The sequence below is a fragment of the Acanthochromis polyacanthus genome, chromosome 3 (assembly GCF_021347895.1).
Source record: "Acanthochromis polyacanthus isolate Apoly-LR-REF ecotype Palm Island chromosome 3, KAUST_Apoly_ChrSc, whole genome shotgun sequence".
In the NCBI taxonomy this organism is placed as follows: domain Eukaryota; kingdom Metazoa; phylum Chordata; class Actinopteri; family Pomacentridae; genus Acanthochromis; species Acanthochromis polyacanthus.
In genome coordinates this window covers 27,384,395-27,408,292 of record NC_067115.1, presented here as the reverse complement: position 1 = coordinate 27,408,292, position 23,898 = coordinate 27,384,395, and the positions used below count along the sequence as shown (strand labels likewise).

The window sequence follows — 23,898 nt, the reverse complement described above, 5'->3', positions numbered from 1 at the left end:
CCATTGTGAGTGTGCGACTTCTTTTTGGGACAGGCAGTGTATAAAATGAATGCAAAATGAACAATGGACATAGATATTCATATAGGCAAAAAGTATATTTTCTATGATTCAATGTTGAAATGCAATAAAAGTGTAACGTTTGATGAATGCTTTTTAGAGGCAGTGTAGCTCAAATCAGAGACAAAAGGGCCTTCAGTCTCACAAACTCCATGACTGAAAAACTCACTGAGGTCGTATTCAGTTACAGAAATCTGAATTTATTGAATAAATACAAAGTTTCCCTTAGTTGTGTTTAATAATTAATTTCATGTGCCAGTTTATTTGACCTTTTCACACTTCACAGTTGCAATCATATTAATAATTTTCTTAATTTGTTTGTTGGTCATTTCATTGGGATGGATTCACTTAGTGTGTATTATGAAGACAAAGTTATTCAAAGTGCACACAGTCTGTACTTAATATCTCCACCTCGATTCGGACCACAAGAAGAAGCCATTCCACAAACCCTTAACATGTTTAACTAAATAAATGCTTTTACTTATCTGCCTTAAGAACGTTTATTTCCTTTGACAAATTGAACAGATCTGTTGGAAATTAGCTTTTTAAAAACTTGTTAATGACACAATTTGAGTCAAACCACAGTGTGTAATGTGGTGAATTGATATTTAAAGTGTTGTGTAATGTGCATTATTGCCATAGTACAAAAAGTTAAGTCATGATCTGATCAAGCAAATTAATTCTAAAAAGATACAGTGTGGGTGGAGAATTTAACTCTAGAGCTTGTGCAGTATCACTGTTTCAGGTTAAAAAAAACAACTCTGGTGCTACAAACGAGCTTCCTTTTACACCTCACAGAGGCAGCAATGTTGTAGAATTTCCGAATTGCAATGCAGGAAGTACTCGTACCGTTGTAACACCTTTAAATATTTATTCAAAACTGAATTAGGATAGTGCATTTGCTGATTTGAGATGATTAGATCACACGTAATGTAAAGTGAGTATATCTTGGTCCTGATGTCTTGCTATGTTCTCAGTCTTTCTTCATGCGTATAGACGGGAACTTAAAAGTGCGCTTCTGAGCTAAATGGAAGGCAATCTTCTTCTCATAGTAGGCACATTCATTCACAAAGAGAGGGTAGAGTTCTTCTCCCTCGTGCTTCACCGTCTCCCCACTAAATGATAAGAAAACGGGGTCGCCTGGCTTGAGAAGCTTGAAATCATTGTCCTGAAGAAAAACAAACACGTCACAGTCTTGTAAGTAGAGTCCTCGCATGCTTGAATTCATGAATGTAAATGTTCAGACGGTACCAGCCTATGAAGAATTGTTCAAGTGAAGGCTGTAAAGTGTAAGTCCATCTTGTAATCTACCTGCAGCTGAGGGTGTATGGCAGCACTTATTTCACCGGTCACTGGGTCCCGTGGGTAGTCCACACTTTTCACCACTGTGAATGCTTCCACTTCGCCTGCCTCAAAAGTACTTCCTGTTGGGAGAAGACGGCGTAAGTGATGCCAGGCTTACTCAAGAAAAAAAAAAGTCGTACTATTGGGCTCATTTAAGGTTCACGAGGAGTATGAAGTCAAGCAGATAGTTAACATTTCAGACATTTCCTTTGTAGATTTAGGCTGCTCCCTCCTTTGTACTGGGCTGAAATCAAAACCAGATAAAACCGAAGATAGCTCCACATAGTCATTTATTTCTTCTTACCAGAATTGAATTCCTGAAGCCATGCTATAGTGTGATCCACCGCCTCCTTCACTATGTTGAAGATGTCTGCTCTGAGCACACCGTTGGGTTGAGGACCCACTTCTATCGCTGCAAAGAACAAGAGAGGGAACCTGTCTGATCTGTTCACTTATTCAGAGAAGACAAATCTTCATTTACTCAGTTCACACAAAGACAGACACACTTACAGAAGCTATGCTTGCCCAACGCGTCCAAGGAGTAGGCGTCAGAGAGAGGTATTTCCAGCTGCATCGCTCTCACAGGCACAGACGGCATCTTACTCTGAAAACCAAACAGGTCGACTCATTCACAGCTTGCTTTAAAAGTTATGTGCTTAAATTCAAATGAGATTTGCCAGTATTTGATGGAGACTCCTTTGGATTCAGTTGAGAACATAATTACATGAATGGTGTACCAGCAACATACAGTATTGTTCAAAAGTTTGGGGTCACTTAGAAATGTCCGTATCTTTGAAAGGAAAGCATTTTTTAACTTGATTGTTGTTGGAAAAAATACGTCTTTATTATTACTATGCTAAGGAACATATCGGAGTTATGTGACGATCGGCGTTGGTTTGTCTGTCTGTCTGTTAGCAACATTACTAAAAAACAGATTAACAGATTTGGATGAAATTTTCAGGGAAGATCAGGAATGATACAAGGACCAAGTGATTAGATTTGGCAGTGATCGGCTTATAGTCTGTATCCATGGTCTTGTTAAGGGTTTCCGTTTCATTGCAAGATACGGCACGGCGTCACTGTAACCATGACAAGTGAACACTACACCATCTGCCTGCTGACGATCACATGATTGAGATCCAGCTAAAAATCGACCACTGTGGACTATCTTGACTTATCCGTCCAAAATGATACAAGGAACAATTGATTAAATTGTGGGGTGTTTCTGAGTCCCATCAATTCTGCTACATATCTAGGTCACACGATCCGGTATCCGTACAAAGCATACACATGAATAACACATACCTGGGCTTGGTGCAAGGTCATTTTGTTGTGGGTACATCTATATTTAAATGTTTCAGGTCGAAGCTTATATTGCCGTGATTTCTGATCATCAATAACTAATAAACAAATGCTGCGTTTCTGACAACGCCATTGCGGAAATGAGTAGCCTTGGTGAAGTAGCTGCCCTCTCTGGAGTGCTTTTCTTGTTTTTTTTATGCTACAAGTAAACAACATTTTCAGTAAAACTAAGTTGAAGATATGCATTATGAAACCTTTGCTACATTGCATTCAAACTTTCTGGCATCATTGTTGTTAAGGTTGCTGCTGTTATTGCAAAAAGATATCAAAGTCAGATTTCCTCGCTATAAATCTGTCTGCAGCTCATACCTGTATGTATTTGAAAATTTGCAGGTTGAGATAGTCTACGGTGTAAAAGATGAGGCACAGGCCATGTTTGATGTGGTGTTGTGGAGATCTATGAGCATATCCACGGCCTTTTCGCTTCCTTTGGGCCCCAGCTGAGCATTCAGCTCCTGAGCTCGCTTCACTTCATAGGGTGTTGAATCTGTAATGGGAGAACTGGAAACCAGGAAATTTCATCAAGACTTTATTTATATACATAAATGATTTGATATTACATTGCAGACATCTCAGATGCACAAACTATAGGCCAAAGTGTATTATTTTTCAACTTACCTCAGCAATGCATCTGTAAAACAACGGTTCAGATCGGTTTCTGTGTACCTTCTGCAAACATCCACAGCCCGTGGATTTGACAGGACAGTGCTTATAGAAACAGATCCAATTTTATCGACCTTCTGTTTCTGCATTTCTCTCACCAAATACACCCCGTCAGCTCATTTCCATGTGTGCCGCCACAAATGGCAATGCTGGACAGTGGTGGGAAAGAGACTGGCTCCATCTGTTGTCAGGAAAGAAAGACTGTTAGTGTTTTGCTTTTTGCTGTTTGTTTGCATGAATGCCCTTAAAACCCAACTTTTGAGTAACACCAGCGCGTTTTAAACCAGAGAGAGGATGTCTGGTTCAGTCTCTACTCAGAAACTGGAGTGAAAAGTCCAACGGTCTTGCTGGGTGAACATGAGTAAGTCATGTGATTTAAATTGATTGACCAGCCCCATTCAATAGATTTCCCTGCAGGTTTTGGGTTAATCTTTAGGGTAAACATTGTATGCAGCTAGAATTTAGGAGGAATTTAGGCATGATGGAAAACCAGCTTTTCTGTTAATTTGTCTTGAACATTGTTGACCCCTTGTGTTGTTCTGCGTGATCAAAAATTGACTCATTTAAAGTTTGAAAATGTGGAGAAAAAAAAGAATATTTTCACAGTGAACTTCTGATGTCTGCATTTTCACTATTTTTTAGAGATCTATTGAACATTTCTTTGGTGGAGAAAAAGAAATGTTAAAAATGTTTCTTAAGAACATTCACAAAAAAATCTAACAAAATCCAGCAAATTTCACTGATTTTGGTAGATTTTTTTGTGAATGTTCTTAAAGAAAGTATTAGAAATTTTACTGATATATACTGTATGTAATCACTTTAGATATTTTTAGGATTTTTTGGGGAAGATTTTACTCATTTTATTATTTTTACAATAATTTTCTTGCAAAATTTGGGGGACTTTTTTTTAATATAACTTTTAAGGGAAACTTTTGAGGAATTATTGGAATTTTCTAACTGAAGAAAATTTCAGAAATTTGGGGATTTTTTTTGCTGAATTTTTGGATTTTTTTCAGACAAGAAAACAATATTTTTTTGTGCCTGTAAATGAGGACAACAGGAGGGTAACAGGACTGTGACGACATCCTGATAACAAACTCTTGTCCACTGACAAATAGGAAAAGTTTGAGCTTTTAGTGGTGCAACTCAAGAAGAACCCAGATAACAGCTATCCTGACCTATATTGTTTGTTGGCCAGTGGGAGTCATAAAACCTTTGTTTGTAGATGGAAAAAATGTTGATATAATCACTTATAGGGTTGAAAAGTTTGTTTCTGGACATTGCCTTAGACCGATTTGTATGTAAGCCAAATGAGTGAGGAAAAGAAAGAACTACCCAAAAACTCTTTAAGCTGCTACACAATTGTTATGGCCACCAGTATTGGTGTGCCGTTTGATTTCTGAGGTGGTGTCTTTTTAGGGCCTGTTGTGTGGGGAAAATTGCAAGTGTGGGTTCAGCTGTGGCTGTCCCTGAGACTCTCCAACACCAGCTGCCAGCCATTCCACCTAATGGCTATGGAGATGACGACCTGCACTGCAGCCCTGTTCGCCCTGCCTTCAGACCTTCCTGACTGGGCCACCCTCCAGCTCCCCTCTGCCTCCATCCAACCAGATGCAGCCAGCACCACACCTGCAGACTATCTGCCACCAAGTTATTAATCAGGGTGGCTGGTGTTTGTGACCAGTCCACCCTGGTGCCTCTGTGTATTGTTGTTCTGTGTGGTGCTGTGGTTTGTAAGCACTTGTGGTGGGTGCTACGGACAAATTCGACCTTCTTTTGGCTGCTGTGGATTTGGTGTGGAGCCCTAAGTCTCAGTGGAGACTGAGGCTCCAATTTGCAGTTTGCCAACTGTGTGAAGAAGTCATTCAGTATTTGAGTGTTTGTGAACTGTGTGTTCTGTTTGTGTACATATTCAGAGGCACCAGTTTTGCTTAGTGCACACTTTGTATTAGTTTTTGTTCCTGGTGGTGGGTGTTGCTGATGTAGTTATGTTTGGCTAGGGAGTTAAGTTGTTTTGTTTTGGGTTTAGATAATTTGGGAACTCTGTTAGCCTTCTTTTTATTTTATTCCGTTCTTTGATTTAGCAACACTCACCAGTCTTGTGTTTATTGTCACTTTTATGTTCCTTTTTGCCACTAAGCAATAAATCCCTTCACCTAACCGATACCATCTGGTTATTCTGTTGCGTCCAGCCAACCCCTAGAGGTTGGATCATAACAACAATAATGTCTTGTTAACTAATTCTTCACAGCTTTTCCCAACATTCCTGTGACTCAGTGATGTATTCAGTGGATCCTTTCCAGGTCTGAATGGTTCTACGACCACAAAGTGTTAAAATAGAATCAAAAAATCGACTTCCAAGACAAATACACACCAATCTGTTGTGTTTTGGAATAGAATAGAAATACTTCCTTAATTCCCGAGGTGAAGTTTGGTTGTTACAGCACAAAGAGTAAAGTTATCCCCACCATAAATACAGACAATTAAGCAAAAATATGCAGTGAGTAAAAATAAGCAATAAGAAAAATCTAAAATGCAAAATGCACAATAAGTGCATTCTAAGCAAAAATGCCCGATGTGAAATAAGAAAGTACAAATGTTTTGCAGATCAAACTCATCAAATTTCCTGTTCGGCACATCAGCTACTCACATATTTTCCCTCAGTGACTTGATTTTTGAACAACTATAGGTCAATAAAAACATACATTTGTTAAATTTCGTCTCACCTTGGGAAAACTGCTAGATCATCCCCAAAAGCTGTCAGTGTGTGTCAGAGTTCCTGTTGGAATCCGTTCAATGCTGACAGCCCCGTTTACTTTTATACCTTTGAGAGACAAGTTAACAGCTAACTTAACCTACAGAAAAAGGTCGGGTTAAAGTGCCAGCAAGGACAGGTCAACACGGCCGCTCGTTTATAGTCAACATGGGTAACAGCAGCTTATTTATTAGCACACTTTGCTCTAGTTTACACTTCTTAAAACGTGAATGTAACAGAATGACAGAAATTATTTCTATATAATAATAATAATAAACACTTACTACTGCAATAATTAATTGTTTGGTGAATGAGCATTGATCCGATCCTGAGGAATTCTTGATTATTTCAGAGAGCAGAAAGTACAAACTTCTCTGTTTGTGGTTCAGATGAGAATCAGTCCTTTATCTCCGTATGTGTTTTTAGCACATTCACAATCAGTCACAGCAGTCGATCAACAATAAGACTGTCCTTAGATAACTAAAGACAGTCTCAGCAGCCCATATGATATGTGGGTCATTCCAGAATTGGAGAACATTTGGGCTTCAAAATTTTATGGAAAATTATCCTTGTCTTTTTACAATTTTTTTTGCAACATATTCATCAATAATAGGTAATAAAATATTCTTTTCTCCTAATATTTTTTAGACTTGATCCCAGGACAAGTACATTTGCACAGCAACTGCATGTATTATTTGAAATTTGATGAGTGTGATGTCAAATGTCCTTCAATCCTGGAATGACCCATATCTTTCTACTCTTTTGTTATGGTATGTGATTATGCTGTGAACAGCATCAAGCACCAAGGTCTGATAACACCGAGACCGTGAGACTCCTTGGCTGAGGAGCTGCTGTTGTATTCATGAGAAAAGCGAAGCTGGGCTGTGTGAAGAACAGATACTATTATAAGTTTGCTTTTGTTCTGTGAATCTTGGTCGGACCTCTGAACACAAGCCTGGTGTCGGAGGTCTGACCTTGAGCTGAAATATTCATTCTGCATTTCTCTTCTTTATCATTCATTGTTACTCTTTTTATTCTTGAATAAATTACAAAGACAAAAGCTGACGTTTTGCTGTGGCTCATCCAGATTTCCACAACATCTGTGTCTTTGTTTCATCTCTCGTCAATGCTCTTTTTAGTGGGAAGTGAAGTGAACAAAAGCCAGAATTAAAGGATCTCTTTGTAGTTTTAATCAGCGACAAGACAGCTAAGTTTTACAAAGATATTAGATCCATAAAGCAGCCTTGTCGATCACCCTGACTGCTCACAAAGGTCACAACTAGAAACCACGGGAGATCATACGTCTGCAGCTGGAGGCGTGGCCTCAGTGGGTGAAACTTAATCACTGTCCTCATTTAACTCCTCGTTTAAACAAATGCATGGAAAGGAGTTCAGTTTTTATGTTTGACTCGTGTGTGGGGTTGTATCTCTCAGTATAGTTGCAAATGCTTACTTTTTTAAGTGTGAACACTCCATAAAGTTGCACCAATTCTTGATATCATTAAGAATACAATAAATTCAGCTGCTCTGCCACACCATTTATTTTGTCCCTTATAAACACTGAATATGATGCCAAGTAAACAACTGCATCAGCATTTTACACTATCTGCACTATAATCTATTAATCTCCTGCACATTGTCTGCACTGCAACACTTCCATTTACCATTCATTGGCATGAAGGTCGATGCAAAAACAGATAATGTGTCTTCAAAATAGAAAATTAATGACAAATATTGCTCATTAACATACAATTCAAATGCCCTTATCCGTTTACAACTTAATTATAGTGTGTTATAATGATTTTGAACAGTTTACATACTGCTTGTAAATGTTAAATACCACAAATGTGTACTGACGTGTCTACTGTAAGAGTTACACTTGTTCAAACCTGATGCTGGCAATGTGTAGCAACTCTTTAATTTTGCGTGATTTCATTTCTCTACACATTTCTCTCACACTCATTACAACAACAGTAGTCAAGGACAAGTACAAAATGCTAAAGCTTTGTGTCTTCATCAAGATATGCCTCGAAAGTGGTACATTGTGCAGAGAAAATCTAATTTGTGCGTCTGTTTGAGAGAAAATTGGCTGCAAAACAGTTTTAAAGACTCCTGCGGGTCGAGCAGGCTGCCTCTGCTGAAGCAGTCTGTTAATGCCTTTGACTGGAGCACAGAGCTCAGTTCAAGTTGCATGATTACAAAGAGAAAAAACACTGACATGACATTCAATTCCTTCAAAAAAAAAAAAGTCCATTAAATATATGTGAGAAACAGTGTTAAGGACTGAATGTCTTACCGCTTAGTCACGCTGCAGCCCTGCTTGGCATTCACTGGCCTGCAGCAACCTTTGAACTTCGAAGGGAAGTCACATCAGGGCAGTAATGCAGTATTTCATAACCTGCAAGCGAAGCACTTTAGGCACTCAGCTACTTGCCAGAACCATTAACCACTTACATGCACAGATCTTAATAAATGCAAGTAGAATACGGCACATATACAGATACAGACTGTTACTTTGCACAGCTGGTCGTCCTTCCTCCTCGTGTTTTTCGTCCTGCCTGTGGCCCTCCTCTTTCTGCTTCTTCAGCTCATATTTCAAGCAGTTAAACATTGTATGATGTAACAGGAACGTGCTCTTCTCTGTTATTTGCTACCGATCCAGCAGGAGCCGCTCTTAGTTCTCTGTGGCCTGAAACTTTGAGGTGCTGAACCAACAACAACAACAACAACAAGAGTAAATGGTGTGTTCGGGATGCTGCTGAGCAAAGAAGCTAGAAACCCTGCAGGTATATTGGATTGCTGCTTAATAGAAGCTGCATTGAAGCTTTAAAAAAACACCCAAAGGTTATTAAAAAAAAAAAACCCAATACGAATAGTAAAGATAAGCAACATGAAGGTACCAGAAAACAAATCTCAATTAATAAAACTGGTCAGTGTGTTCATTTTAGATCCATTTAGGCTGAAATAGATTTAATGCTTTGGTGGCTAAAGACAGAATCCCCACCATTTATTGACTTGAACGCCCCAGTTTTCTCCGTTTAAGTCCAATGAATAGCTTTGAATGGTACAAAGGTAAGTGGTGAACTGCCAGAGGTTCAAAAAAATGTATGGTTAGCCAAAACTTAAATAATAATAATAAATACATTTCAGAATTATACAGAACGCCCTTTTTCAAGGAACAAGAAACGAGCTCACAACTGAAAGCTGTTCTGCAGCAATGGAGGTTGATCAAGCCTTGGAAGTTGGTGCTACCAAATCCTACAGATGTCCCAACCTTTCTTGATTACAACCTCCTCTGTCTGCATAAAAGTAGTGTTGGAACACACCATGCCTGACTTTATGAGCTAATAAAGGAGGTTTAGAATCAACGCTGCATTTAACAGGCTCGTGCAGGGTGATGCTCTGCATGGTTTTGGTACCAGTAAGGAGTCATGCAGCAGCTGCAGATGAGATGGAAAGAACTGACCAATATCCAGGAACAGAGAGTTACAGTCATGTAGTTTGGAGGAAATTAATGCAGTGGTCACCGTTTTAGACAGAGGATTGATTTCAATTTGGTAATAGTCCTTAGTTGAAAGTGACACCCTTTAAACTATTGGTCGAATTTAGACGCTGAGTCAAATATGATGCCAAGTTTCCTGACATGGACATCAAACAATTCATTTACGATGTTTTACAACAGAATAAGTGTTTGTTGACATTAACCTGGCATTTACTTTGGTTTCATCCATCCATTATCTATACACCGCTTAATCCTCATTAGGGTCATGGAGGGGCTGGAGTCTGTCCCAGCTGACACCATGGACGGGTCACCAGTCTATCACAGAGTTATATATACACAGACAAACAATTACACTCACATTCACCTACGGAAAATTTAGAGTCATCAATTAACCTCAGCATGTTTTTGGACTGTGGGAGGAAGCTGCAGAACCTGGAGAAACATGCAAACTCCATGCAGAAAGATCCCAGGAAGGCGGGATCTTCTAGCTGCAAGACAAAAGGGCTAAATTTGGTTTAATTTTTACTATATTACAACTCTTCCTGTTATTCCCCTTTTTTGAGCTCAAGCACTGTTGCCTTAATACCTTCTTGGCTTGTAACCAAATAAAGCAGTGTCTGGTGTCTAGTCCATATTTTTAGCCTAATATAGCCTAATATAATAATAATAAACACATTTTGGACTTTGCAACCTGTGCCACATGCAGCACCTTGTATTCTCACTCTGTCAGTTGTGACAAACTCTCCCTATAGCACCTTTAGTGGAGACAAATATAACAAGCTTCAGTATGCATGTGGTGTCTTCACATGACTCTTTGTCACAGCAGTCCGTCTACACATCTCATCTCATTCCACTAAACTGTTCTATCCTGGGAATCTACAAAATGTGAAACAGTGAATTACCTCACAACTATCGAGTCTTTCTGCTCCACACAGCCCTTCCAGTCTGTGGTATTTCACTCATGTCGCTCTCTCTCAAGGGGAGCCCTAAGCTCCATTTAGACGTGTAATCCTGTCGGATCCGTCACTTGATCATAAGCTGCTTCCTCTCACTCGTTCACTCAGTCGCTCATCCTCTCCTCCTCCTCTCTGCTAGTTCTGTTCAGTGCAGCTGATTTCATTATGCTTCCGTTGACGCTTCACTGACATAAAAATCCTGGAAACTGTTCTGCCACAGTGACAGCTGTCATGACTTAAACAGGTACATTTACTGCTGACTGAGGAGACTTTTATTTTTGACCTTTTGACATCTGACTGTGAACTGATTATCATAAGGTACAATGTTTTAAAGTGCAACCTTGTGAGTAGATGTGACATATTCATATGAATTCATTTGGTTCGTATAAAGCAGTCTTACAGTCACAGTTATAAATATATGCACACATTTTGCCCTCATGCTTTCAACCAGAAGATGGCAAAAAAAATCTTTTGGCCCAGTAATAAATGATCAGTGTTCTGTTTAGAAGCTAATAGCTCACCAGTTTATTTGTGCGTAACACAAGACATGCTTTCTGTATCATCATCTCTGTCTAGATATTTAATCTCTCATTCCCTGGAAATACAGATGTTGGGAAAGAGCTTATTAGTTTAGATTAATATGTTTATTTGTCAGAGATCATGTGGAAAAACCATTAATCTCACGTTAAAAGGGGAGATGTATTGCACAACATGTAGTAGATAAGGCATTTTCATCTCCTTCCTGGGGAGGTAGACACAAAACTCCAATGTAAACAATAGTACAAAACGCTCAAAATTAATTCTAAACCCAACATACATGCATATTTCCATCATAACACTCAACATTGTACCGTATGTAATCATTTTAATAAGCTGCACAAATCTTTGGACATGAAGAGTGCATCCATAAAACCCATAGGCACACAGGAAAACTGACATAAATAAACTATCTTCAGTATTATGTCATGTTTCTTCTGCTTCCAACTGATCCGTCATAGGTTTGTAGTTTGACTGACTGTATGGTACGAATAGAAATCAGTGTGAACCATCGATTACAATGCACGCATGGCATACTTACTGAAGAAGATATCAACATTATCTCCAGGATCAGGTTGATAGACTGAGCCCAGATAGATCACATAGCATGTTAGTGTCTCTACATATGACAATACTTTAAAGCAACGTATAGAAATGTATGGGATCACAGTGTGTTTCCTTGAATTTTTAGCATCATTCATAAGTTTTATGTTTGGATTATTTTAAAAAATGGACAGTACTGGTTAAAGTAAGTGCAGTTTGCGTTCAACAGGTCAGGTCCATGTTGTTTTAATGGTACCACTAGTGAGCATACGTTGTTGAACTGGTATTTTTACTTAGAGGTGACAGATTGGAGTAATTGGAATGTGCTGAATCTATTGTAGGGCTGCACAGGGGCTTGGTGGTTAGTACTTTCACTTGGCAACTAGAAGATCCTCGGTTTGCGTCCCAGCCTTCCTGGGATCTTTCTGCATGGAGTTTGCATGTTCTCCCTGTACATGATTGGGTTTTCTAAAGGTGCTTCCTCCTACATTCCAAAAATATGCTGAGTTTAATTGGTAATTTAATTGTCTGTAGGTGTTAATATGAGTGTGATTGTTTGTCTGTATATGTAACCCTGTGACAGACTGGTGACCTGTCCAGGGTGTCCCCTGTATTCGCCCAAAGTCAGCTGGGATAGACGCCATCCCCCCACTACCCAAAGGAGGATTAAGCAGTGTATAGGTAATAGATAGATGGATCTAATGTCCCTCTCATTTTCACTGCCCCATTTTCTTCCATCTACCTTTCCCGTCCTGTTCCCACTGTCCTGTTCACGAATTCACAACGGCCACCCTGGTATAAAGTTGTGTTGATCAGTCTGAGGCATCTGGACCTGCACAAAGAACTGACTGCTAGTGGACTATGATGAAATCTTTACAGAATCTGAGAAAAACTGCCCTGTACTGGGTTAAAATATCTCCAGCTTTAAGTGTCAGACCTTCTCTCCTAATCTGTACCTGCTGCTTAGAGTGGCATCTAAGAAGGTAGAGATGTTTTTTCACAAGTAACAATGAAAGTGCACAACTCAGAAACATCTGCTGCTGGTGAGCTTACAGAGAGAAAGATAAATAATTCAACTAAATTCTATGAGACACCTGAAGAGTTAAGACAAATGTCTGAATGAATAGAAATGGTTAATTCATAGGACAAATTTTGGAAATTGTTATTAAATTAGAATGTTTCCGCTGGCGATTCCGTATACACTACTGTTCAAAAGTTTTGATGTCAATTAGAAATGTCTTTACTTTTGAAAGAAAAGCAGTTTTTCCAATGGAGATAGCATTTAATTAATCAGAAATACCTTCTTTACATTGTGATAAATGACTATTCTAGCTGGAAATGGCTGATTTTTAATGGAATATCTCCATAGGGGTACAGAGGAACATTTCCAGCAACCATCACTCCTGTGTTCTAATGCTACATTGTGTTAGCCAATGGTGTTGAAAGGCTAACTGATGATTAGAAAACCCTTGTGCAATTATGTTAGCACATGAATAAAATTATGAGTTTTCATGGAAAACATGAAATTGCCTGTGTGACCCCAAACTTTTAAACTGTAGTGTATGTACAAAAATGTTCTTAGGCCAACAAAAGATTGCAAAACATCTTCCTAAGTTCACATTTCTCCACAGATTGCATTAACTCAACTAGTCTATTCTTTCTGTCAGCAGTTTCACTGTTATTTGCTTCACGTAAACCAAACTGAACACAGAGATCAGACACCAGACGAAAACCACTCATCTCACCTGCTGTTGCTCCTTTTTGATTAAACGATGCCTGAATTATTCATATAAAATACAGAGAGATCATTTTGAGTCTATCAGTCATTACTGAATGCATTGTGACCTTTTTATTATGGAGGGCAGGGCCTGTTTAGAGGAGGTTTGAACGCTGACATTTGAGACAGGGAGTGCCCCGAAAGAGGTGGCCTCTGGGTAATGAGTTCTTGCTGAGCGGAAGCACTTTTTGACCTTCTTGTGGTGTTTTTGTGCTCTGCAGAAAATGACCAACAGCCTCCTGTTAAGTGCCACCACTTCAACAACAAGAAATGTTTTTAGAGAAGATGCTGCAAACCTGTGAGAGCCAGAACTGACTGGGATGGGAAACAGCACACGGTACAACAGAGCTCATAAAAACAAGCTCAGCAGGTGCTCCTGAAGCTAATTGGAAGTTGTACACAGCAGGAGAAAAACACACTAATTGGGTATTTTCTCCATGAGGGAGATGTCTTCATGGCTTTAGAAATAACTTATTTATTATCAATATTATTAGAATTATTATAAGAATTGATTGATCTCTGTTGTGGCAAGTCATTTACTACTAATTATGATTGTTTATTATATTTAATCCTATTATTTATATTATATTTAACATTTCCAATAAATGAATATGTTAAGTATGTTTATTTATACAATGAAATCAAAACTGAGGAGGTAAATAATACACATTGTAGGTGTAATTGGACAAAATTCAAACTTAGAATACTATGAGCAAAGCTGACACAGCACTAGCAGGATCACTGCCAGGATTTTAGAATTTCTGAGTTCAAGATTCAGCTAAATATGGTCAACACATGGAAAACAGACTCTGGATGTTTTGTAGACTTGTGCAGGTAATTTTGAATGTAGGACACGAAGAGGAGTCATTTGGGTTTCTGTCCCAACTTTACATAAGAAACAATCTGAGAAAATGTGCCAAACATTTTCATTATGCCCTCATGTAATAGCCTTTACACTGATCTGTTTTGCTGAGCTCCTGCTTACATAATACAGACAAACCTACATACAATCCTGAAACTATAAGCTTTGGTTTTGATATCACAGCTATTTTGGATTAACAGCATCACGCTCAGGCTGATCTAAAGCTTCAGGCAGCGCAAAAGCAGAGAGTGGCAATTTTACCCTTTAGGAATGAAATGTCTTCGACTTTTACCAGAGTTTATAAAATTGTCTGAAGAGAGCTGGACTTGTGAGAAGAAATGACACTGTAAAAGATTGTAACATTACATTTTTTTTAACATTAAATTGACACGGTTGCCATTACATATTAATACTAACATGTAACAACCAATTTACAATGTTTGGACTGTATTTAAATCAGCAAAAAACAAGTTATTTTTACACATAATTGCAGGTATTTGAAAGAAATTTGAATTTTAAACTGTTATTTTTTCACATTTTTTCTATTCTGTTTAAGCATACATGTATCGAGTAAAATCACAGAACGTATAAATGTACATACTGACTGTTAACAAATAAGACAAAACTGTAGATAATGTACACCTCAAAACATTTTTATTTTTACAAATATCACTTTGTTATTTTACATCATGTGACCATAAAAATACACAGCTTTATTATGTTTAAATTATCCAAAAAATACATACTTATTTTCTCAGTATTTGCAGCTATTTTCACTGCTGTCAGTTTTTTAAAGTTACAATATTCTGTAATTTTTAACATATTTTTCTGTCATGCTTGGAGCCAGATTTTCACAATTTTAAAGATTATTATGTTTTTTTTTAACTTCATTTTATTATTATTTGAGGTGGTTTAATGCTCTCCTTGTAACCTGTCATTGCAAATTGTCCTGTAATTTCACCTTTGTCAGCAAAACCTGCTCAAACAAACATCATAAATCGAGTCCACACAATAAGAGTTTAATTTGTTTTAAAGGCTAAATTTGGCATTTTTTTTTTTAAATTTGATCTTTTCTTTTTGAGTGATTGTGCCAGATTGAACAAATGAAGACACAAATCCTGATAAACTGACATCGTCTCTGCTGTGTCTCTGACCTCGGGGAGTGGCTGCTTCTCTGTCACATGTTAACACTCTCGCGCGTCTGTTGCGCATCAGACGCGCCAAACTGATCCATGCCTGGCGCCGACCGGCAGCGGACTGCACCAGACCGCATTGAGGACCTGAGGAATGGCCTCTGGACGGGATGGATCCAACTCAACCACAAACCTGACCAACCAGTTCGTGCAGCCGGCGTGGCGCGTCGCTCTGTGGTCGGTGGCTTACAGCACGGTGCTGGCGGTGGCCGGTTTTGGGAACCTGATCGTGATTTGGATTATTCTGGCGCACAAGCGGATGCGGACCGTCACTAACTATTTCCTCCTGAACTTGGCTTTCGCGGATGTCTCGATGGCCGCCTTCAACACGCTCATCAACTTCATCTACGCGGCTCATGGAGAGTGGTACTTCGGAGAGGTCTACTGCAGGTTCCACAACTTCTTCCCCGTCACCGCTGTGTTCGCCAGCATCTACTCCATGACCGCGATAGCCATCGACAGGTATGATGGAAAACTGAATGTTAGCAGTCAGTTTCTCATTATTATACACTACCAGTCAAAAGTTTGGACACACCTTCTCATTCAATGGTTTTTATTTGATTATTTTCTACATTGTAGATTAATGCTGAAGACATGAAAACTATAAAAGAGCACATATGGAATTATATTGTAAACAAAAAAGTGCTAGTATTCAGTATTCTTCAGTATTCATCTTCAATGTAGAAAATAATAGAAATAAATGAAGAGCATGGAATGAGAAAGTGTGTCCAAACTTTTGACTGGTTTTGTATCTTGACATTTTTTTTTGGGGGGGGGGGGTCCCATGTTTTCTTTACCCAAAAAACGATTTGAATGCACTTTATTCACTATTTCTCTATTTGTTTTTCAATTCTGAAGTTTAATTCATTTTATTTTGCTTCTTTTAGGATAGCCTGCAGTAAATATTCGATCATTAAGTTTTATTAGGAAAGTCCAAATACAAATCTGAATGAAGGTTCATAGATTTTTTTTGCAGATGCATTGTACATATGATGAACTTGTTTATTCTTTGTGTAGAGGGGAAAAACATTATTTTCTGTTGTTTTGTTTTGTGTTGTTTGCTTACAATATGATAAAGTAATACACTACTGTTCAAAAGTTTGGGATCACTTAGAAATGTCCTCATTTTTGAAAGAAATGCTTTTTTTTTTCAATGAAGACAACATTAAATGAATCAGAAATCCAGTCTAGACATTGTTAATGAGGTAAATGACTATTCTAGATGGAAAAAGATGATTTTTAATGAATATCTCCATAGGGGTACAGAGGAACATTTCCAGCAACCATCACTCCTGTGTTCTAATGCTACATTGTGTTAGCTAATGTTGAAAGGCTAATTGATGATTAGAAAACCCTTGTGCAGTTATGTTAGCACATGAATAAAAGTGGTATGAAATTGCCTGGATGACCCCAAACTTTTGAACGATAGTGTATGTTTTAAAGTTTTGCTTCTTTTTAAAAATCTTTGTAATTTTGGTAATAGTTAATCTGACTTCAGTAAGTTCCATAGTCACACACCAAATGCCAGCCATGCCTGCTTTACAAATCCTCATGTTATCTTTTCAGGATTGCATCCGAGCTGCCATGCTGTAACTGGAATTCACAGCTCATGTCTGTGTTGTTCTGTCCTGTAGGTACATGGCCATCATCCATCCTCTGAAGCATCGTCTGTCTGCAAAAGCCACAATGGCAGTCATCGTCTGTATCTGGAGTCTGGCTGTGGTTCTGGCCTTCCCTCTCTGCTACTTCTCCACCACCAGAACTCTTCCCCGCAGGACCCTGTGCTACGTTTCCTGGCCCCGCATGGCTGACGACCCCTTCATGTGAGACCACATGAGACAACCATGTCAAGCTTCACCGCCCTTATTATGACAAAACGGGGCTAACTTGTTTCTTTTGTTTATATTTCCCTCATCTCTTTGTTTGTCGTTACAACTCTAGCCGTGTCATTGCTCACCTACCTTTCCATTCTGCTCCTAGTTCTTTTGTTACACTGCTACAGGTGCCTTCTTTAAAATGTACTGGTGACGTGTTTCTGGATTTGTGCAGGTATCATATCATTGTTACTGTTCTGGTCTACCTGCTGCCCTTAGTGGTGATGGGCATCACTTACACCATCGTGGGGGTGACACTGTGGGGAGGTGAGATCCCTGGAGACTCATCTGATAACTATCTTGGACAACTCCGGGCTAAAAGGAAGGTAATTACCTTGTTTATTTGGTACTTTCTGATTTTACACTTAGATAGGTCAACAGACTCATTGAAAAGCAGATCATCTAATTCTTTAGGTGTTCTCAGATCTAAAATATGATGAAGAGAACACAACTTGTAGACATAACTTAGCATAATAATGCATTTCTACATGGGTCATTCCACAATTGGAGCACATTTTAAGTCCCACCCATCAAATTTCAGATAATCCATGTACAAAATACTAAAACATGCAGTTGTTGTGTAAATTTACTTGTCCTGAGACCAAATCTAAACAAAAACTAGGAGAAAAGAATGTCTGAAAATATTTTTTAAAATACCAAATAAGTCTGGACTTCCCTCTGAAATGCCATTTCTCTCTTGTCCCACTCCCCTGATGACCAAATTAAATCTCAAATAAAACACTTAAAATGAAATTTAAACCTCTTTTTTGGTAGTATTTTTTTCATTGATGTCTCTTGTAATTGTCAGAGCATTTTGTTCTAATCAACACAATATTTAAAATAATTGTTATTATGCATGGAACTGTTAGCCTGTTAGCTTAACCTTTTCAGCTGGTAGAAGAAGAAAACATGAAACACTGGAATTAACTTCATAATGCAGTTTTCCAAAAGAATGAGCAGAGCAAAGCTATGTCCTCTCTTCTATTTTTCATATTTTGAATGTCTCACTCTACCTCATGCAATCCTGTTATGCATATTATCACGATAAAACAAATTATTTTGACTTTTTTCTTGACTTTTCCATCAGTCAGTTTGTCCTCTTGGTCAGCAGTAACAGCTAGCTAAATATCTAGCTTCTACCCCTGAGAAAAAGCTAGCGTTAGAGTAGGGTTAGCAAACAACAAATAAAACATGGAATAAAAATAGTATCATTGATGTGTAAGCTGAGCCAATCAAGCCTTTGATAGTTTATTACCTATTTTGGCTGCCGAGACTGTCTTTAGTTATCTACGGACAGTCTTGTTGTTGATCGACTGCTGTGACTGATTGTGAATGTGCTAAAAACACATATGGACATAAAAGACTGAGGTTTAAGTCGATTGGAGAGCATTTGCACACTGAGAGCCTTCATTTGAATGGAAAGAGAAGCTCCAAGAGGCTAAATGTTGAAGTGAAACTGAATTAAGAAGCTAAAGATCAAGCGGAAAGTGAAGACAAGAAAGAAATGAAGAGGTTCAACTAAATTTTAGCCAATACCCTAAAAAAACTTGTGACTTATCCTGCAGTCGTACCTTCTTTCATTTGATAAACAAAGAAAACACTACATGCACTCATTTATCGTCACCATAAGAGACATCAGTGCACAGAAGCAAATAAGTCTCCATATGTTTACCACAAAACACATGGCACACACAATTAGGACAAATGCGAGTAGGTCTGTGAAAACGCTGTGGACCACTTAGGGCTTAGATCAGTAAAATGTGATGTGAGGAGCAGCAAAGCACATTAGCTCAGCGCTGTGAAGGGAATTCACACTTTGTTATCTGAAAACCACATACGGAGCGAGCGCACCGGTACAAGCCCTTATTGTGAAGTCAAGCCAACACAACATGTTGAAGAGGACAAGATCCAGAGGTACTCCCACCATCAGCCCGACTACGCAGTGAGCTTTGCAGCAGCTACTCTGAGGGTTGGGTTGAACAGGGATTAAGGTCATCACAGCTGTCATGACGAACATCTATCAAGACAACTCTGGGATTAATGCCAACAAATTCAGTTCATTGATAAACATCACAAATACTGCAGTTAACATGTCGGATTGTGCAATGGTGCAGAGCAACGGTCAGGAACTGTTTGTCAATAGAGGATATTTTGGACATATTAAAAAAAAATCTTAATCTGTGGATCAACAAGTTGTTTTGTCTTTGACCCAGTTACTCTGACTAGATTTATTCTAATTTATGTGCATCCAGCAAACTGAGGACAGCAACAAAGTAAACTTCAAAATAAGACAGAAACTTGAGATTAGATTCACATTCATTGAGAACTTATTATGGTTTCAAAGATACATACACACTGAGGAGGTGCAGGTTTGTTTTTGCAATCTTTTGAAGGGCCTCGCTGAAAAACAATCATCACAGGCACAGATTTCTGACAAAACTGAGCTGAAAAAAGATTAAAAGAGGTTCATGAATGTCAGGAAATACAGCTGCGAGACAATGTGAAGCTTCGTTCAAAGACCCACGCTGATGAGTCAGCATCTGGGCTGGAGATAAGTGGAATTGGTTCTCATGTCCGTGTTGCAGATGACTGTCTGCTGATGGTCTAATAGCCGTCTGCTCCTTTCAACCCCCCCGAGAGTCTGCATTGTGCTATAACAGGCTGATGAGTTCTGCGATACTCTTTCATCCATCCCACCTGGAACCTGCTGGGTCTGATGCGTCATGGCTGACCTTTCCTTCTCGTATATGGCAGTCATTTTGGGCCCAACAAATGGAAATCATGATGAGAATGAAGGGAAGCGGTCAACAAACTTGTTAGTTCAGAGGCAGAGTGCATCCAAAGGGCTGCCATAGTTTCAAGCATCCCACAGTGAAATGGCATTTGGAGAGCTTTGTACTTCTGTGATTTAATGATTCTCCAGTTGAAGAGGTTGTTTAGGTGGGATGCAGGGCGTAATATTTTAAAAGTATTCAAGAAAGAGCTCAGGCAGTTGAATTATTTAAGATTGCACTCATCAAAACACGCTGCTCGACCAAAAAAAAAGTTGACACTCTAATATTTCATTGGACCGCCTTTAGCGCTGAGAACAACACACATTCACTAAGGCAACGTTTCTGCAATGTCACAGCATTTATTTCTACCCACAGCTGCATTAATTTTATCCCAAGATCTTATATTGATGATGAGATAGTCGGACCACTGCACAAAGTCTTCTCCAGAACATCCCAAAGATTCTCAGTGGGGCTGAGGTCTGGACTCTGTCCATGTGTGAAAATGACGTCTCATGCTCCCTGATCCACTCATTCTCAATGTGAGCCCCATGAATCCTGGCAGCGTCATCCTGGAACATGTCCATGCCATCAGTGAAGAAAAACTCCATTGATGTAAAGACCTGGTCATTCAGTATATTCAGGTAGTCAGCTGACCTCTTTCTTTGGGAACATAATGTTGGTGAACCTGACCAACCCCAGATCATAACCCTAACCCCCACAGGCTGGTAGGTACAAGCCATGATGACTTCATCATTTCATCTGTCTCTCTTCTTACCCTGATGCTCCCATCACTTTGGAACAGGGTAAGTCTGGACTCATCAGACCACATGACCTTCTTTCATTGCTCTAGAGTCCAATCTTTATGCTATCTAGCAAATTGAAGCTTTTTTTTCTGATTAGCCTCACTGATCAGCGGTTTTCTTAGAGCTACAGCTGTTTAGTCCCAATCCTTTGAGTTTCCTTCACATTGTGAGTGTGGAAATACTCTTACTTTCACTATTAAACATAGCCGTGAGTTCTACTGTTGATTTCCTGCAATCATCTAAGTGTTTGTTCCGACCACATTTGTTCCTCAGAGATAATGGTTCACCACTATCCTTTAGGTTTTAATAATGTATTGGACGGTTCTTAATCTAATTTTAGTAGTTTCAGAAATCTCGTTAGTTGTTTTGTTTTCTTGATGCAGGCCAATAACTTGACCCTTCTAAGACAGATTAACATCCTTTCCATGACCACAGGATATGTCTTTCAACATGGTTGTTTAAGAAATGAGAAGCTCCTCACTGCATCACCTGAAACACATTCATCACTGCAGTAATTATCCAGTGGAATGCTCTTATCTATTTGCATTGCTAAATCTAAGTGGTGATTTTCTTTTTGGACAGACAGTGTATTTATATCAACAATGGAGCAAATGACAATGTTTATGATGAAAATTATCCCTTGTAGTTACGAACCCGCAGAGAACTATCACTCAGCTTTGCAATTCACTGCACCTTAATTCATTTATACTTCAGCATCATCATCCTCAGTGTCTGCCATAATCTCCCTGTGTGTTACCTGCCTTGAGACACATCAGCCAGCAGCAAAACTCAGTGAAGTATTTACAATAGCAACTAGAGACTAGTCTCACATAGTCAGACCATTCCCTAGCATTAAAACAGCGCTGTGCAGAATGGTCTGACTACATCTCATTATCATCGAGGGAGAAGGCTCTGGCTTGTCCGTGTTTCTCTGAGTTAATCTCAGTGAAACTGGATGCTGATGGTGATTTCCACTGCCAAGAACAGCAAGTTTGCACTTTAAACCTATTTTATAATAAAATAGATTTACATTGTACTTTAAGCAGAAATGCTTGCATTACTATCTAGTTAATATTGGATTGATTTCATATATAAAGAAAGATAAAGCATTTGCTTCTTTTAATTATTTCCAATCATTTTGTTGGTAATTTTTCAAGCAAAAATGACAAAAAAAATCTCCTCATTTATCTTCTCAGGTGTCAAATTTCGCTGTGTAGAAATAATAATAGTAATCGTAAAACTTGATGAATCTGGTGACTTCAGCCTCCCATTAGCCATATTTTAGTGCTATTTCAAGACATATTTGAGTCTGACTTCAGCTGTCATTTGTTTTATGACTTGAACGTGTGCATTTCCTACTGAGAAATGTCAAAATGCTTCCTCTCCTGTTCTCCTGCTCTCCTGCTGACGACTTTTTCTTCTTCTCTCCTCCTGCAGGCGGTGAAGATGATGATCATTGTGGTGGTGACCTTTGCCCTCTGCTGGCTGCCGTATCACGTCTACTTTATTGTGACGGGTCTCAACAAGCGTCTGAGCAAGTGGAAGTACATCCAGCAGGTGTACCTGTCAGTAATGTGGCTGGCGATGAGCTCCACCATGTACAACCCCATCATCTACTGCTGCCTCAACAGCAGGTGAGTGCAAACCGGTCTGCTCTGCTCAAAGAAAAAAAAAAATCGCATTTTACACAGCAGCACGATTACATGTCTGACTCGGCTTCAGATTCCGGGCTGGTTTCAAGAAGGTTTTCCGCTGGTGCCCCTTTGTCCGGGTGTCGAGCTACGATGAGCTGGAGCTTCAAAACACACGGCTTCGACCGAGCAGCATGTGCACCCTCTCTCGAGCCAACACCAGCCTCCTGAGCAAAGACAAGAGCACTTGTTCCCGTGGCAACAGGTCAAAACTCAACTCCAAGCAGGATAATAAAGACAGTTAGTCGTCTCCACTGGATACGCTGAGCCAACACACGAGGCTTGCAAGTTTGTTTTTGTTTTTATTGACCTAATAAATATGAGTTAACTCAGACGGTTGAGGTGGTGGGGGCAAAAAGAACATGGTGCTGTTCAGAAACAACAGGAAGATAATTATCGTACTGTGGCTCCTGATTTCTCTATTTTGTAGGAGCGGCCACAGTAGCTGTGACATGCACCTCACAGGAGGCAAAGATATAGACATGACAGACAGATATTTTTAGATTAAATGTAACTTTATCTGTTTTCTCAGAAGTGCATTGCACACAGATGTCCATAAATCTACAGAGAAATAATCGAAACAACCCTCATAATTAATGGTTTCCTAAGAATCCTTACATTTTCAAATTCTCTTTGCTATCAAAATAAACTCACTGGGACGTAAAAACCTGTATTTGGTGCATTTTTAATGGAAAATGTCAACAAAAAAATTGGAATCAAGTTGAAACCCAATATAAATGGCAGCTACAAGCAAGCGTTGAATGTCACCAGAGGATTTTTTTCTTTTTTTTGTGGCCAATTTATCCAAATTAATGAAGTAAAATTAAATCCTCAGTTCTGATAACTAATTTTGTATGTCACCATATTGTATTAAATATAACAAATATATGCATGCATTTCAATATTTATGTGCTGTACATAATATATGAAACGTGAATGCCTTTCATTGAATTGAGACGTGCATTTTAGAGTTGGATTTGTGATTTGTTTTATTACAGAATGCTGCTGTTCCTTAGGTTGAATATGTTCAACAAAGTGTGCAAACGTGCATGTTTTGTTGTTGTTTTGTTTACTAAAATGCATCTGGCAGGCTTTTTGTATAAATAAACAAAATGGTGAGATTATTTCCGCCTGTCAGTGAGAGACAAATGATGAACATATACATGCATTTTTAACATTGGTATTTTATTTATACATTTTTCCCT

The 23,898-nt window shown here is 38.8% G+C and overlaps 2 protein-coding genes across 2 annotated transcripts; one reads left to right on the top strand and one right to left on the bottom strand.

Moving 5' to 3' along the window:
• Positions 1-236: 236 nt before the first annotated feature.
• LOC110961052 (N-acyl-aromatic-L-amino acid amidohydrolase (carboxylate-forming) B-like) lies at positions 237-8,683 on the bottom strand. Its single transcript, XM_022208513.2, is given in 9 exon segments — positions 237-1,225; positions 1,369-1,481; positions 1,706-1,813; positions 1,912-2,005; positions 3,073-3,137; positions 3,140-3,264; positions 3,382-3,538; positions 3,541-3,607; positions 8,478-8,683. Coding segments are annotated over 8 exon segments (924 nt in total). The 5' UTR covers positions 8,478-8,683; the 3' UTR covers positions 237-1,030.
• A 6,850-nt stretch (positions 8,684-15,533) lies between these two features.
• On the top strand, positions 15,534-23,817 carry tacr3l (tachykinin receptor 3-like). The gene is made up of 5 exons (XM_022208511.2): positions 15,534-16,013; positions 17,186-17,374; positions 17,601-17,751; positions 22,440-22,636; positions 22,725-23,817. The coding sequence occupies exons 1-5, from the start codon at positions 15,646-15,648 to the stop codon at positions 22,936-22,938; spliced, it is 1,119 nt and encodes a 372-aa protein (XP_022064203.1). The 5' UTR covers positions 15,534-15,645; the 3' UTR covers positions 22,939-23,817.
• Positions 23,818-23,898: the final 81 nt, after the last annotated feature.

What these genes read in the sequence shown, in the direction of transcription:
- tacr3l (XM_022208511.2), top strand. Translation starts at nt 15,646, where the DNA reads ATGGCCTCTGGACGGGATGGATCCAACTCAACCACAAACCTGACCAAC. An exon ending in AACTCCGGGCTAAAAGGAAG is followed by an intron (nt 17,752 to 22,439) that starts GTAATTACCTTG and finishes CTCCTCCTGCAG; the next exon opens with GCGGTGAAGATGATGATCAT. An exon ending in TACTGCTGCCTCAACAGCAG is followed by an intron (nt 22,637 to 22,724) that starts GTGAGTGCAAAC and finishes ACTCGGCTTCAG; the next exon opens with ATTCCGGGCTGGTTTCAAGA.